Below are 16,397 nucleotides of genomic sequence, written 5' to 3'. Positions count from 1 at the left end.
CTCATCACCAAGAGAAGATGACTGAGGGTAACTGGTCAGGAATTTCTGCACTCAGAGAGGTCTTTGCTGTGGAGGTGAATGAGGGAGGTGGTGGTGCCTGGGGGCTCCAGGGCAGGGGACACTAGGTGGAGTGCTGGGCTGGGATCCTGTGCCATATCCATCCCCACACAACCCTCTGCCTCGTGAATTGCTTCACTTCAGCTCTGGCAAATGGATTGTCAAAGATGTGGCAAACCAAAAGTGCTTAGAAGGAGAGGAGAGGAGAGGACAGGCACATCCCTGCTGTGTGTGATGCTGATATCTGTGCTGGGGGTGCAGGGGAGTGAATTCCTCACCGGTCAAAAGCACAGAGTGAGCTCTGCCTGTTTGCATTTGTGTGTGTTTTTTGTTCCTTGAATGTGGATCTCTGCTTGCTGCTGCTCTTAGAGCCAAGTGGGGCAACTGCTGCAGAGGTTTGTGCTGGTGGCCGAGCCGTGGGCGAGCACAAACAGGAAACCAGAGGTACAATGGGGAGGGTTTGTGTGCCGAGGTCACACACTAGCTCTGAGCTTTCCAGCTCTGCCTGTTTGCATTTGTGTGTGTTTTTTGTTCCTTGAATGTGGATCTCTGCTTGCTGCTGCTCTTAGAGCCAAGTGGGGCAACTGCTGCAGAGGTTTGTGCTGGTGGCCGAGCCGTGGGCGAGCACAAACAGGAAACCAGAGGTACAATGGGGAGGGTTTGTGTGCCGAGGTCACACACTAGCTCTGAGCTTTCCAGAGCTGGGAGGGCTTGTCATTTTCCTGCTGGGGTGTTCTGTAGCAGAGTGGAAGAGAGCACAGCAAGAATTTCAGGCCATGAAAAAGAGCAGAAACCTGCCTTTAAAGAGCAGTGAGTCAATGTCCTGACTGCCAGTCTGACCTTAGAGGGATGGGTTGAGCTGATCTGGCCTTGAGGGTTCAGTGTCTCACTTTCATTCTGAGTTGTTTCCAGGGTTTGGCTTTGGTGAGGGGTCACATTCTGGCCTCCCAAAAAACTGGTACTTTGCAGCTGAAATGAGTCAGGTTTTGGCCCTACCCAAACTGGTTTAGGTTAGAATTTTAAGATTTAAAATCCAGACACTTGTGCAATGAGTTCATTATCTTGGGGGAAAAAAGAAATGTTGTTGGTGAAAATAATTTAAAAAGCCCAAACCCACACAAATAAACTGTTTCCTGCCAGGACTACTGAAAACTTTGTCAAATCAAACTTAATTCCTTTTAGTTTTCTGGTTCCAGGAGCTGAGTTTGTAAGGAACTAAAATTACTGAAGTCCATCTGAAAAGAAAAGCTCACAAAATAGGGTTTGCTCCACTTTATTCTCATTTTTTCCTTCTATTTGTTTACTTGTGACTTTAATACATGAGTATTTGCACCGTGATTGTCACCTTCAGCAGAGGTTTTGCTCCTTCCATGTGGATCACTGGTGTGAGTAACCCAGAAAGCAATGAGTTCTGTGTGGAAGGGAAAAAGCAAGAGACAAAAGCTGAGCTGCCTCAGGCAGGTGGGAGGGAGCAGCAGTGCTCCCCTTCCCAGAGCTGAATTCTTTCTGTGAACTGAGGTGTTCGTTCCCAGACCTTCCTGTTCTCCCATTCACATGTCAACTTGCAAACCTAAAACAAAGGAAATAAAAAACGGTTCTGACTGGTATCTGTGCTCAGATTACTCCTATTGAATTGCTGAGGGAGCTGAAAGAAAAATACATGGTGTGTGCAGAAGGCAGAAATTCATTCTGAAATAGGTTGAAATGGAGCCTGTTTGTGGCTTATTCTCCCATTTACTTCCTTTGTGTCTTTAAACTTACTTCCTCCAGCTGTCCTAAGCTTTCTGAAATGTCCTGGAATACTTGAATCAACATAGAACTTTCAAAAAAATCACTTTTGCCTAACTATCTCAACAGGAACTCCTGCTCACCTGGGCTCTGTTCTGCTCGAAACTACAGCACTGAAGAGCCAGAAGGTCCAGTGAGTTAAACTGGACACTCACTGCTGCTGGATTAGTTGTGTAACCTGGGTTTTTCTTAGATCATGTGGTGTCTTGCTTGCATTTTAAAAATCTGAGATGAGAAGTGGTGTTTGCAAGGAGAAAAACGTTCATTTGAAGTCTTGGTCCCTCTAAGTGCTCCCATGGCTGCTACCTGAAGTGAGTAAAACCAGTGCTGCTGGTTTAGGTGAAGCTGTGGAGATGAGCTGAGCCCCCAGTGCTGTGCCTTGCCAAGAGCTAAAACTGGTGGTGGTTTCAGTCGTGCTGGGCACAAACCTGGCAAGTGCCAAGCAGACGGTGCCTCGGCCTAGGGGCTGGTGGATCAGCTGGGAGCAATAACCTCCCCCATTGCCCCCAGTGCAGAGCCAGAGCTCATGAGTCAGAGCCCCAACTGGTGTGACTGGGAGGTCCATATATGGCTCCCAGGGCTGCGTGGGGCAGAGTCTGGAACTGCAGCAATGCTCTGCTGTGTGAAGTGTCTCTGGCTTTTCAGATGGCCGCAAAATATTGGTGTTATGTTAATATTTAAGCTGTGTTGAGCAGCTTGGCCAGCCAGAGTGGCTGAGGAGTTAGTAGGTTGATCAGTACACACTTTCCTTCCTTTGAGGGTTGATGGACTTTACCTCTGAGGTGCTGCCACCTCCTTTTCATTATCCACTCTCCACTTCCTCGTCAGTTGTGTGTCTCAGGTCTCTGCCAGGAGGGCACGTTGTGCTTTCTCCTCATTTGCTCTGTTGGAGTTTCTACTTTTTTTTTCTTGCCCAGCCTGAACTTTGTACTTTTCATGTCGCTGCTTCCTTGAACAGGTTGGAAATAACGATAACTCTAATTAGAGACCTTAAAGGCAATCATCAGTGCTGGTGTCAATTTGAATAGATGCTGTGGTTTATTCTTCAGAAGTAATAAGCTGGGTGGCTAGGGAAGGGCAGGGAGAGAACACTGACAGATGATTTTTGGTTTCTGTCAGCACCAGAGGATAAATTTGGATTCTTCCAATTGGGCCTTCCCCTGACACGAGTCTCTTTGCCCATATAGGAAGCAGCATGGGCACAGCCTTGCAGAACATGTCACTCCTCAAAGAAGCACCATGGCCCTGTCATGCAGGCAGTGGCACCACGTGCCTGCCCTGCTGCCTCAGTGCTGCCTGTTCAGTCATACTCAGAGCTTGTGGCTTATCGTGTGGAATTTCCATCAGCTCTGTGCCGGGGGGTAAACGTTTGACTGAAGTGGGAATAGAAACTTACCAACAGACATGTGGTTGTACAAGTAATCCATCACTTGAAATGCTGTGATGGTCTGCTGGAGCTAGCCCTGACCTCCTGATGGATGTTTGTGTCACTGGAGGATGCTCTAGGTACGGGATCTGTCGTTCCAGCCGCATACCAGACGTTATAGAAAATCAGGAGACATTTTAATCTTGGAACACAGGCAGACAGACTAAATTGACATATTTACTAGCCACCTCCGGACCAAACCTTTCCCTCTTAATCACAGAGCAGTTTGCTTTGTGGGTAGTTGCCCACTAGTTCTTGGAGATAAAAAAGATGCTGTAACGTAGTGTGACTTTCTGGAGAGGTGTAATGACTTCGTGGCTAAGTATGAGATGAGTCGCAGCCTGGGGCACTGCTTGCAGGATGTTTCCCATGAGAAACAAGCTTTTGTTTTTCCAATATATCTTAATCAAATATAGCATGACATGTTCCCCCCTGTGGAAGGGCTGAGTCTTGAACCCAGGATGAACAGCAGTGGAGGAAAACAGCTTTTTAGTGCATTAAGTTCAGCAAGGAGTTCAGTGGCATATTTTTCTTGCTGGCAGACGTATCACTTTTCTTTGTGAAATGTTTCTAAATTAAAGCCAGTCTTAAATTGTGTCTCACCCCGAAATAAAAGGTTAAAATTAGCTGTAGTTCTTGGGCTTATCACTTGCAGACTGGCTGCTCTGTGAGGGGCATGTGAGACACCAACACTCGATACGGAGTTTGTTCAGAGCTTTAATTGTCTTCCCAGCCTAGGTGCACAGAATGATTAATAATGTGAAAATATGATTCGTTTTTAATTGGATTTTTGGTCGGTTTTCCTTATGCTTTCTGTTGTAAGAATTATACAGATCAGCATGTTTGTAAGGATTTTAACTTGCTGATTTTTTTTACATGTGGCTGCCGTCTCCTTGCATGGATGAATTTCCAAGCATAATTTATAGATGAAAAAGATTATACTTGGTAGAAATTTCATGATGCAGCATTGAAAGGAACTTATTTCTGAGGATTAGCTGTGTCATTCTAACTTGGGTGTCTTCAGTCACTGGCATAAGACTCTTTGAAGGGCTGTGAGTTCAAGAGTTCGAGGTTACCTTCTCTGAGACATTAGGCTTGTGCAGATAGGGATTTCCAAACTCCCTTAAATGACTATTGCTAAAAAATAGATTTGTGTTGAGTTCATCTTGATGACCAGCTCTTGTCTTGTTTGATTTGTAAATTGTACAGATATTTCTAACACATCACATTCCAGCCTGACCACAGGCTCCTTCTGGTCGTCAGCCGTGGTGAGCGAATGTTTCTCACCCGAGTCAGCACAATGTTTCTCAATTCCTTCTCTGTTAGCCCTTGTTAGTGCCTCCTGTGCTTTGAAAGAAGAGAGAAGAGTCACTGGAAGAGGGTGAGGGAAAGGCAGTTGGTGTTCAGGATCTTACATGCCTTGAATTTCAGCGGCTCCTCCTGGTTTGGCAAGGAGCACATGTGCTAAATCACCTCTGTTTAGTGTTTGTTGTCTGGTGGGATGGGGCTGGAAGTAGTTTTGTCAGTGCCCTTTTCAAAGGTAGAGCTGCAGTCAGAGTCCAAGAGGGACATCTCAGAGGGTTTCCCAAAGTGTTGAAACAAGCTGAACTATCGCAGAGGGTCAAAACACTCAATATTTGCTGTGGCCCCACGTGGAGGAGGAGGAGGAAAGGGTGGAGGAGGTATTATTTGTGAAGAGGATTAAAAAATTGTATAAGAATGAATCCATCTGGCACAGGGAGGAGTACAGAGAAAACAGCTGGGAGGATATTGTCTGGGGTTTTCCACAGGTGGCACCTAAAGCCTGTTTGAAGTTGGTTCCCTGATCCGTTCAGAGTTAAACCATCACTGCTGCTAAATGTAAGGCAAAATGGCACCTCAGTTGCACAACCCCAGCGAGACCCTCCCACCCCCTGCAACCCTCTTGAGCCAACCATTGTTGTGAGGTGCTTGGTAACCACTGCTTTGGGGAAGTCTCATGCTCTGTGTGAGCTCTCCGAGCTGAGCTAGAACAAAAGCAGATGTTGGGGCTGTGGCTCTGAGGCTGCCAAGCCATGGACGGTGTCCGTGGGACCCGCGGGACACGGCTCTGCTGCCAGGGGAGGACACAGCTCTGGCTCCCTCCGACCCCCAGTGCTCCACACTTCATCACTCTCAACGAGCCGTTGAGCCTTTGTTTCTTATTCCAGTTCAAATGTGGCTTCTGTGGGTTCCATAACTCCAACTTTTTTCCATTATAGAATTGTTTACATTGCACTGGAGGAATTCTGTTCCGTTGGCTTAGGCCTCAGGTGGCTCCTTGGCCGTTCGCAGCTGTTTTGTGAAATGCCTTTTTTTTTTTTTTTTCCATTGGCTACTCCTTCTGAAATTTTTCCTTTTGCAGACATTTGTTGAGACTGGGAGAGCTCTCAACAGGAGGGGGTTGAGGCCATTAGGCCAATTCAAGGGTGGCAGCTCTGCTGGGAGAAGCTGCTGGTGGCAGGAAGCTCAGGCAGAAGTCTCCAGTGAGTCACTTTGTCCTTGCTTGCTCTCCTGGGATTGTAGGATCTGCTTTACCCTCCCTGAGTGGAAGAAGTGTTGGCAATGCCACCACCAAAACCTCTCCAGGAGTAGGGGCCTTGCTGCAGTAGTGATTAAATTTGTCTCTTGCTATTCTAAAACTGAAACTAGCAGTCTCCCATCACAGCTGGCTGTAGTTACACTGTCTGCTGTGCTGCAGCTTCCAAATTTTGTGGAACTGAAAGCCATACTTTTTGGTTCACACACCATATCTCACTGCCTTGGCAACGACCTCACCCATCCTCTCAAGGGACTAGAGGCAATGGTCATTTACAGCTCAAGTTTTGGGGGAATTTCCTCCATGCAAATTTGCTGCTCAGGAGAGTTTTATTGCAAATTTCTGCAAGTGAAAACCATTAATTTAAGGAAGATGATTTGAGACCTGCTTTATCCCAAGGTGCTGTCAGACTAGGGAGGGGCAAGCAGGGAATGGGATTAAACTCCCCAAGTTTCAGGGTACAACAGAGAAAGAGGTTCCCAGGTTTGCCATAAATGTACTTCAGAATTTTAGGCGTTTGAACTCCCTTTACATCTGTCCTCGATGGCTGAAATGGAGATATGTTACCTGTTCAGCTGTGAAGCTGCTGGAGACAGGGATGATCTCACTACAATTAGCAAGAAGAAGTTTAATCATAGGATCAACTGGGTTGGGAAAGACCTCCAAGAACATCAACATTGGGACCTATAGAAAAGTCAATAATATAAATTATTAGTCATTGGTTCATTGACGAATTCTTTGTTCTCCTTCCATATCAAAATCACTCCTGTATCCATTTTTGGATCCCTCTTTTTTTACTTCTATGAACCTTTTTCTTTGCTCCCTGAGAGAGATTGTGCCTCATTTTTCACTCAGCAGGCTGAGTGTTCCTACAGTCCCAACTGTGCCACAACACTTTGACTTAGTCTCCTGTAAAGCATCAAAAAATAAATACAGGAACTTTCTTGATATCAGAGCAGTTTGTCTGTTACCAATTGCAGCCCAGAAGAACGGGTTTACTTTGAATTGTTTACCCATGACAACAGCAGTTGCAGCTGTTATAAATGGTAATTTTTTTCCAACACTCTTAATTCACTGCCACTGAAAAAATAGTTATCAGTGTCATTGTGTTCTGGTCTGTTCAGTGGGACCTGAGATGTACTGATGTGAGTGAACCCGACTAAAATCATCTTCCCAGCAAGTCTAGAAGTGATGGAACTTCACCTTTTAGGGATTTCCCCCTTTAATGTGCTGGTGGAGCCTGTGTGGTCTGAGTGTGTCCTGGCTTCTCTCAGAGGGAGCTTTGGGAGCTCTGTGCAGGGAATGGCAGTGCTGAGGCCTCTCAGGCTTTCCCTCGTTGTTCTGTCACAAATACCTTTGGTTTGGGGGTATCAGACTCCCTGCTGGGTCTGACACATTGAAAGATTAAAACCTAGAAGAAAAGTTCTGACAATATTTCCCAGCTGATGTCAAAACCCATCAAATAATTACTAGCAGAAGTTAAGGCTTGTGTAATTTGTTCTGCACATCATAAAACTTAAAGATTTATATAAATCTGTGGCTTTACATAAAGGCCTCAGTTTCACTCAGTAATTTGATTTTTTTCCCCCCCTCCCTTTTCCCTGGACAGTGTTTCCATGACCTTTGCTAAGTGATTGCTTTTTTAGCTACAGTGTCTGGTGTTCAGACTCTCTGAATTGCTCCTGACTTCTTTTGTCTTAAAGTCATGGCAATTCTTTTCAGGTTTTAAACCATGAGGTTGCAATTCTTGAACAGATTTTTAAGCTAGTTAAATTTGGATTTCTGTCCAAAAAAAATCTTTTCATGTAAGATGGAAACTAGAAATCATTCCATTAAATTGCATTTAAATAACTTTTAAGCTTTGATTGTATTTCAAACCATTTTTAGCAAACAGCAGTACATGGATAGGCAGAAAACTGTCACAAATGAACAACTGGATTTTGGAGCAAGATCCAAAAGTTGAAGTTTGCTGTAAGGTGTTATTAAGTCCCAGACATTAAAAAAAGTAACCTATAATTTAAATGCCTCAATCCTCTAAAAGCAACAGTGGGGAAAACACCTCTAATAAAGCTGTAGGCCATAAATACCTTTAGGAGAGCACTGTAAAAGCTTAGAAAATTCCTGGGTTTTAAGAAGTAAGGAATCTTATTTCTCCTTGGCACCCTCATGCAGTGGCATGGCAAGGGCTGAAAGGCTCCTCAATATTTTAGTGGCTCAAAGAAGAGTTTGGTTTCAAAGTAGCTCAACTTTGTACTTCAGATGGTCTAAAAATAAAATCCAGTATTTCACATATATAACCTTATCAATGGCCAAAGTGAGAAATGCTTAGTTTTAGCCTAAGCTCATCAGGAACAAATCTGGAGGTTTAATTTTAACTTTCCTTCTAACTAACATCAAATGCAGTTGAAATTCTGTGGTTTTTTTGCAGGGTCCACACATAGCATCAGTGACTCTTGCTGCGTATGAATGTAACTCAGTGAACTTTCCTGAGCCTCCTTACCCAGACCAGATCATCTGCCCTGATGAGGGGATGGCTGAAGGCTCCATCTCCTTGTGGACTATCATCTCCAAAGTCAGGCTGGAGGCCTGCATGTGGGTAAGGGTCACAAATGACAGGAATTAGCATTTAGACTTTGTGTTTCTGCACTTGAGTTCTGTGTTCAGCAACCCACAAAAATTCCTGAATTAGCTGAACGCAGTGATGGCTAACACTGCCCAAGGTATTGTATCTGCCAGATGAAGAGTTGCCTTCCTGATGAACCTTCCAGCCCTGGTAACTCTGCTGTCCTTTCAAGAGAAGTCATAGGATATTCCTGGGGGATCTTTTATCAGCTGCAGTGCAGAAAACACTCACCTGCTCCAACACTGGTGATGCAAAGGTAAAGGCTCAGGAGGTTTTCTGTGCCCCAGGTAATGTAGCAGCTCTCAGGTCTCTGCACTGTGTGAGGTTAAGCAAGAAATAATCTCCAAAGTTTTGAGCCTGTAACTTGGGTGAAGCTGCAGTTACTCCTATGAAGGATCATGTCCTTCAATATCACAGCTGAAATGTTCTTCTGGGCTGCACCAATACATTGGGTTAAAGAAATGTTTTGCTGCCTATTTTTAAAGCATATTTTATTTCTGCTTCTCTGCCTGTCTCCACTGTGCAAACTTCTCACTTAAAACAGGAAAAGCATGTTAGCTTTAAGGGAATCAGAGCCTTAGGAAATTGGAACTTCCTTTCTGTTTTCCTCTTTCCTTTTTTTTTTCTCTGCAGCCTCTTGTAGAAGTTTGGTTTTGAGAGGATTTTTGGGCAGCTGAGATGTTTTTTTCATGACATGGAGATTATCTTGCACTGCAGCTCACACAGATGCATCTGCTGTGAACTACATGCCAAATTAACTTGATTTTGCTCCTGACTTCCTGTTTCTGGCTGATGATTTAATTAGTAAATTCTTGGTTGTCCAATTCAAATGTAGAGAGAGGAAATTCTAAAAATACTCAGTGTCTGATGTCTGCCCTTGTGTTCTTTAGGATATAAGGCAGTTGGTCATGACAACTTTTTCAGTTTGCAGCTGTGTTAGTTACAGGAATTCCACTTAGGTTATATGAATTTACAGACTAAAGTCACCAAAATCAAAATAGTCCCAGAGAAAGTGGAGTCAGAGCCCTCTAAGAAGCAAAGAGCATCTTCAGCTTCCCTCCTAACGAGAGGACAGAACTGCCTCAGTGCTCCATAAGTGGCTAAAGGCACAAAAACTTCTGAGTCTATAAATACAAGATTTCTTTTTATTTTCTTCCTCCTCACCCTGTGCTGAGGTTTGTTTAATGGAGATCAGAGTCATAAAAATGGCATTTACAGTGAGGTTTCTAGGGTTGCAAAATAAAATGTAGCTCAGGGTAAACATCTATTGCTTAATCTTCAGCATTTAAAAACTGAGCTCTGAGATTGAGCTGTTCAGAAAGGAGTGAAGAGAGTCACAAGCACTGGGAGCTCATGTCCTCCTGAGCAGCTGTGAGGGAGAACAACCAGTGCCTTCGTGCTTTGAGCTGCATTTCCTGGTTTGGCCTAGGAAAAAGACAAGGAATAGGACAGAGTTGGAATATTTGTATCCCACTCCTTCCCCCCTTTTCCATCTTCTTGCCTTCAGACTCCCTGTCAGCTACCTTTTCTCTGAACTCTGTCTCCACTGGGTTCTCCCTTGGGAGCATCCTCTGTCTACCAGTGGTGTCTAGTGTAATGTTATGCTTTCTTGGAATGTTTCATGAGTACATAAACATTGCTTGCTAATTTCCTGTAAGCCAAATCAAGTTGGCAATTGCTGCTGCTTCTTCCAGCATGTTTCTTTTGTCCTAATTCCAGTTCACTTTTTATGGCAGCTGTTGAAGGAACTTATTTTTGATCCTGTCACTCTTAAACTAAATGTCCACTTAGCAGGCAAATTATATGGTGACTTCCAGAAAGTGAAAAGGCTAATTTTTTTTCAAATCAAAATGTTAGTAAGAAAAGAAATTAATTTTTTCACATTAAAACTGAAATCTGGAATATGAAGTTTAATTCCTAAACTGGATGTGATTGAGAGAGCTCAGAAAATGGAAGCAGCAGCTTCTCATTGGGTCTAAATTCTGAAGTTGGGATAAATACTGGATGAAGGCAAAGGAATTCCTGGATGTGTACAGATGTGCTCCTACTGCAGCACGTGGAGCCCAGTGAGGTCTAACCCACCATTAACCCATTTCCCTTCGACTTGTGAAGTGAAGTTGTGTTGAAAGGCTCCACAGAGGAACGTGGCCAATGTCCTGATTATTTGGAGGGAGACAGGAGGGTGGTAGCAGTACAAGTTTTCATTTGCAATGTTGAAAGCAGGTCAGTCCCTGTGGGGACATTGCTGAGCTCTGACTGTAAAGCTGCCCAGACTAAGCATCCTGCAGGGTTGAAATGTGAGGATTTCTCTGCACAAGGGATTTGATTCAGATCACAAAACCATCAGCAGCTGCTGCAGCCAACTGAAACCAGGTACAGCTTTTTCCCAGAGGTGGAAATCATTACTAGTCCCCTGCCCATCAGTGATGGCCATGTTTGCTGATAATGAGTGTTACGAGGATTAAATATCAGTGCATCTAAGGAATTATGAGGTGAAATGAAAATGATGCTTTTTGCAACCCCTATAAAAGTTGGCTCCACCAGTCCTGGCCTGCAGAAGGAGTCTGAAACAATCTGCTAGGTGTATGCCAGTTTTCACAGCCTCCCATCCCACAGGGACAGGGAATTCAATAGTGCTCTATATTTTTAATGTGTTTCAGCCTTTTTGTTTTGTTTTTTATTTTTTTACAAGAAGTAAGGGAAAAGAATAAAACTGTTTAATTGCTCAGGATTAGCAGAACAGGCAGCCTGTGTCCTGCCCAGCATCAGATCTGTTTCAAAGACTCTTTCTAGTGCAGTAATTTCCCAGTTTCCTTTTCTGAATGTATTTGTGTAAAAGAATTTTGATTAGCATTTGCCTTTCCAGTCTGTTGTTGGTCCAAGGAATCTCCATGTAAAACTGGCATTCAAAGTTAAGTGGTGCAAACAGCTAATGTTACAGAAAGCAGTTAAATAGTTACTGGTTTGGATCCCTTAATTGCTGCTTCTTTTTTTTTCTGAGCACTTAAGGAACCTATCTCCAGCAGACATGGAATCATATGATTTTTATTGCACTTCTGAAATGTTTTGTAATAATAAGCATGTGACTTTTCCAATTTAAAGAAAGTTCATGTCCAGTACACACATGCAAACCTCTTCCTCAGCTCAACAACGAAGCCAAAGCAAATTGGCAGAGCCTGGAGCAGCAATGTGACTTTTTGTTCTTGCATCACCCTGAGAACATAACCTCAAGTTAATTTTTCTGAAGCATTGTTGCTACTGTTTTCAGCCTTATCTTCCCCTTGTGCCAGAAATATGCAGATTAATGAAGTTCAGCTTGTTGCACTCGTTTAGATTTCTCTTCTGTGGAAAACAAGGGCATAAACATCTGAGGCCATGCACTGTGTGTGCTGAAACTGAGAATTTAACAGCTTTGGGGAACTGTGGAGAGCAGCAGCATTCAAACCACAACCTGTTGATTTGGAATAGCCACAGCAGCTGGATCTCTTGCTGGCAGCTGTGTGGAGAGCAGGAACAAAGGAAATTGAAAAGCTTTCACATTGCTTCAAAGGAGTAGGAAAGCATTTGTTACTCAGTGCTGACCCTAGGAGAGCAAAGCCATCTGCATGGAGCTCAGCCTCAGCACATTCCCAGCTATTGTGTTCCTACCTGTCCTAAATTTAAACCATCCTGAGCTTAGGCCAAGTTCCTGTTTCATTAGCCTCTCTTTATCCCTATGTTCAATCTTGGCTGTCTCTCTTTGCTTTTTTTCCCTTGGTTAAGCTAAAGTTGCATTTGCCCACAAGATTGAAATGAGTCATTTGATGTCCTGAGAAAACAAATGTAATTTTCCTGTGGTGAGCAAGCAGCCACCCCTTCAGCTGGGCTGCTCCTGGCTGCACTCAGCCCATCCAGAGGAGAGGGACACTCAAGCTTTGCTTAACCTTTTTTCCTTGCTCACAGCTGTAGTAAAACTCGAGCCTGTTTTCTAATAAACACTTGCACAAAGTCTCATGACTGACCAAGTAAACTCCCTGACAGCACTGGGGAGGAGCTCCCAGACCACTCTGAAGGCCACTCTGGAGCTGGGGCCGTCACATGCTCACACACAGAGTGTGTCTGGCATCATGTGGTGGGGTGAGAGGGCAGCTCTGCTGAGTCAGGATGTGTGGGACAGCAGGCCCCTGGCCTGGCTGTGCTCTGGCTGCAGCACAGTGACAGGCTCCAGCCTCCCACAGCCCTGGCACAGCTGCTGAGCCATGTGCCACTCCAGGCAGGCACAGAGCATGGCACTCTGACCTTGTTCTCCCCACTCTGGGAGCCTTGCAGGGTGATGTGCTTCTCTGACAGAAGCTACATGAGGAAAGGGGGTTAGACACTGGAATAGGTTTGCCCAGGGAGGTGGTGGTGTCGTCATCCCTGGAAGTGTCTAAGAGGTGTCTGGACCTGGTGTTGGGAGATAAGGTTTAGGGTTTAGTCTGGGGGGGAGGGAATCTACAGCCCTGCTAAAATCCAGCTCTAGGACACAAGGGACAGGCTGTCATGCTTCATGTGGCCAAGGGGATCTGGAAACAGGCTGGATCAAACTCTGCATTGTGACTCTGGTTTATCTGGAAGATTGGGATATGTCTGGTGATGATGATGACTGATGGGTGGAGTGAGGTACCAGAGGGTCAGTAGTAAATTAAGTGGCATCTTGGTTCTCTGGGAGCCAGTGCACCTTGTCTGTCACTGGCTGTGTTCAGCTGTCCAGTTTCCACTCATGTCCCAAGCACTGGGGTTGTTGGGGATGTCCTGTGCAGGGCCAGGACTTGGACTTGATGAGCCTTGTGAGTCTCTTCCAGCTCAGGATATTTTAGGGTTTAGGGGTTACACCAGTGACAAGTTGGACTTAATGGTCTTAGAGGACTCTTCCAACCGTCAGGATTCCATGGAAATGAGGATTCAAAGGAACAGCACAGCATTGTGTTGGAAATCCTGGTGGGTAAAAGCAAACATCTCAGAGCAGCTTGGATGGTTTGAAATGTCCACGGGACTGCGCATGTATCACGTTTTCTGTTTGAGAATGAAGGTGAAAATCAGTGAGAATTTTTCTTTTCCCAGGGTGCTGGGACAGCCATTGGGGAGCTGCCTCCATACTTCATGGCGAGGGCAGCCAGACTCTCTGGTGCTGAACCTGATGATGAGGAGTACCAGGAATTCGAGGAGATGCTGGAACGTGCAGAGGCTGCACAAGTAAGAACAGTGCAAAACAACACAATTAACGAAACACAGAACAACTAGATCAAATAAATAACCCTTGCAATTAAAGGAGAATGGGCCAAAAAGCAGTTGGGGTGAGTTCACAAGGGACTTCCCAGGGATGGAAAAAGCTCCTGTGCTGGGTAGAGATGGATACCTGTGGTGATGGGAGGAGAAGAATGCAGCTTGTTGAAGCAGATGCAGTAGTGCAGCCAAGTATTGGCTACAAGTGCTGCAATTTTTTAGCCCTCCAAGGACAGCACAGTGAGGGTAAGAGGAGGCAGTGGCTGACAAGGGGTAGAGGAGCTGCATTTAAGGTAATCTGGATGCATTTAAAGCCTCCCAGGGCCCATTCACCAGCCTCAGGAAACACTTCTCCTCATGTGGAAGTGCAACCAAACTGCTCTGAGTCCCTTTTTGTTACTCTGTCACTCATTTTATCATTGGGTAACAGCAGAGTTTGTAACTGGTGCTGTACATCACTCAGATACTATTGTGGGTAGTTTTTCCTTCAGGTCAGGAGTTTGCATCCTGGTCACAAGTTATTGACAGTGTTTTAGAAGAAATTAAACATTTTTTCCTCATACTGCTGATTTTTTCCTCTGTATTTTCCCTCCTTATCCTGTTTTGTCTGTCACTAAGTTGAAATGGGTCATGAGACTCCAGTTAAACACCAGCAGATGCTATTTGCCATGCACTGGTGTCTCTAAACTCTTCTGTCTGGGTATTTTCTTCAGATAAATATATACTACTTTTTCTCCTTCAGAAAATGGATCATGCTTTTCCATGCAAGTGGTTTGCCTGGAAATACTGAATGCAATCTAGTAATTCTAACAGTAAACCCTGTGTTTCCTGAGAGCCTAGAAAGTTCCAAAGGGTTTTTCTGCTCTTATAAATAGTAAATTCTTCTATTTTTTTGAAGATGCAGCAGGGGGAAAAAGAATCTGCTTTGTTCTTTACTCTCTCATCAATCTTTGCTGTGCAAAGTAATCCCTAGCTGCACAAAAATCAAGTTGTGGTAAAAAAAAACCCAACAATGAAACCAGTTGAATACATGACTCGAGTATCTGTGTTTACTGAAACTCTCCCAGCAAATTATATGTGTGTACAGTTGTGGGAGCAGCCAGAGTTGGGTTCCAGAAGGCCCAGCAAGATTCTTGGGAAGAGAAGTTTTGCTAGAGAGCATTTTGTCAGGCCAGGCCAAGCTATAGCTGCCTCGACTGCCCAGAGCACAGCAATGACCCTGTGGAACTGATGAAGAAAAATGAGGGTGTTATTTACCACTGTTTTGATTTGATTTCCTTGCCAATTGAATTTGGATTGAAGTGTTGTTTTGTGGATGGATGGGCAGGAAAAAAACTCTCTTAAACTCCACTTGTGGTTTGGTTTCTATAAACTCTTTTAACATGAGGCTTTGACAATCCGATTAACTTGTATTGTGCTCATAAAACTGACAGTTCAGTTTTTTCCATTTGCTAATGTGACTTCCTTTCTGCTTTTGGCTTCAGTCGTGTTTTCTCTAGATGTCTGTGGGAGACAGGTCTGCCTCTCCTGTGACCTTTGCAAATCCCACTCTTCAGCAGAGCTTATCACTAGTTGTGCTGTAATTTGTATTCATGAGCAGCGATGATGTCTATTTTTAAATTGCTTATTAACAGTTTTTATTACCTCCATCAGCTTCTCCCACTCTGTGCTGTTATGTCACAACACAGGGGATGTGACAAGTCTCCTGTGCCTCGGGGGCCACTCCAAAGGTTTGCTGTGAGTTGCCAGGAGCCTCCTTTCAGGGTTTCATCCTGCCTTTTGGAAAGGCATGAGAATGGGTGTTGGGGGTTGAAGAATAGCTTCTCCCTCTCCTTGTGCTGATGCCTACGAGGCAGAGCCAAGTGGTTTGACGTTTGTGCCTGCGTGTGTGTTGTTTAGAAAGCTTCTCACTGCTGCTTCTCAAAAACAATGGGAGTTTGGAGAAACAGATGAGGATCTTCTATGGAGAATAGATCATGAATATAACATGCAGCCTGAAGGATCTGTGAGGGGCAATGTGCTTGCTAGATTGGCACTTGGGGAAAAAATAAAAAAAAAAAGGGACCTAAAAGGATTAAACAGCATAAAGGCTTAGTGCTCCATTCAGAGTTACACAGAGGAAGATGCTGTTTACTTTCAAGAGTCTGTTGATGGATTTTCTGTCGGCAGTCGCAGATCTAAGTGACTCTGAGCTGCGTTCATTAGCCTGCAGATGATGTCTGTGTGTTTGCCATTAGCATACTGGAGAAAACGTCCCTGGTTTTAAAGGAACACTCACTTCTCCTTTCTGCGCACACCACTGAGTTCCAGTGACACGGAGGGAGTGACAGAGCTGCTCCTGCCTCGTGCCCTGGCAGAGGAAGGTGCTTTGCCTGCTCTCCCCTCCGAGCCCAGCACAGCACTGCCCCGTCTGTCCTCAGGGCAGGATTTCACATCTCCCAGGGGCTGAGACGGTATCTCAGCTGCTGTTAATCTCTTGCAGTGGAATTCCAGCTCGCAGGAGTGTTTTATCAGCGCTCCCTTTTAGCCACAGGGAGTATCTCCAGCGCAGCCGTTCAAAGCAACCTCTCAATTAGGGGAGGAGAACGCAGTGCTTACTGCTGGGGCAGCACATTGCTAATAGCACAGTGCACAAAGACTCGTGTGCAGTCTCAGGGCTCCACACGTGTGTGCTGGGACTCTCTTTGGCCACTTTCAGAGTT

At 44.8% G+C, this 16,397-nt stretch overlaps 1 protein-coding gene across 1 annotated transcript in view; it reads left to right on the top strand.

Annotated features, from left to right (window-relative positions):
• VMP1 (vacuole membrane protein 1) overlaps positions 1 to 16,397 on the top strand; it is a 53,180-nt gene that overhangs the window by 9,395 nt on the left and 27,388 nt on the right. Inside the window, exons 5-6 of the mRNA XM_009076267.1 lie at positions 8,257 to 8,424; positions 13,534 to 13,665. Coding sequence (XP_009074515.1) covers positions 8,257 to 8,424; positions 13,534 to 13,665 — 300 coding nt within the window. The remainder of the gene's footprint in view (positions 1 to 8,256; positions 8,425 to 13,533; positions 13,666 to 16,397) is intronic.

Source organism: Acanthisitta chloris, unplaced genomic scaffold (genome assembly GCF_000695815.1).
Source record: "Acanthisitta chloris isolate BGI_N310 unplaced genomic scaffold, ASM69581v1 scaffold21846, whole genome shotgun sequence".
Lineage (NCBI taxonomy): Eukaryota > Metazoa > Chordata > Aves > Passeriformes > Acanthisittidae > Acanthisitta > Acanthisitta chloris.
Note: the sequence above shows the minus strand (reverse complement) of the source record. Positions and strands in the feature narration are given on the sequence as shown.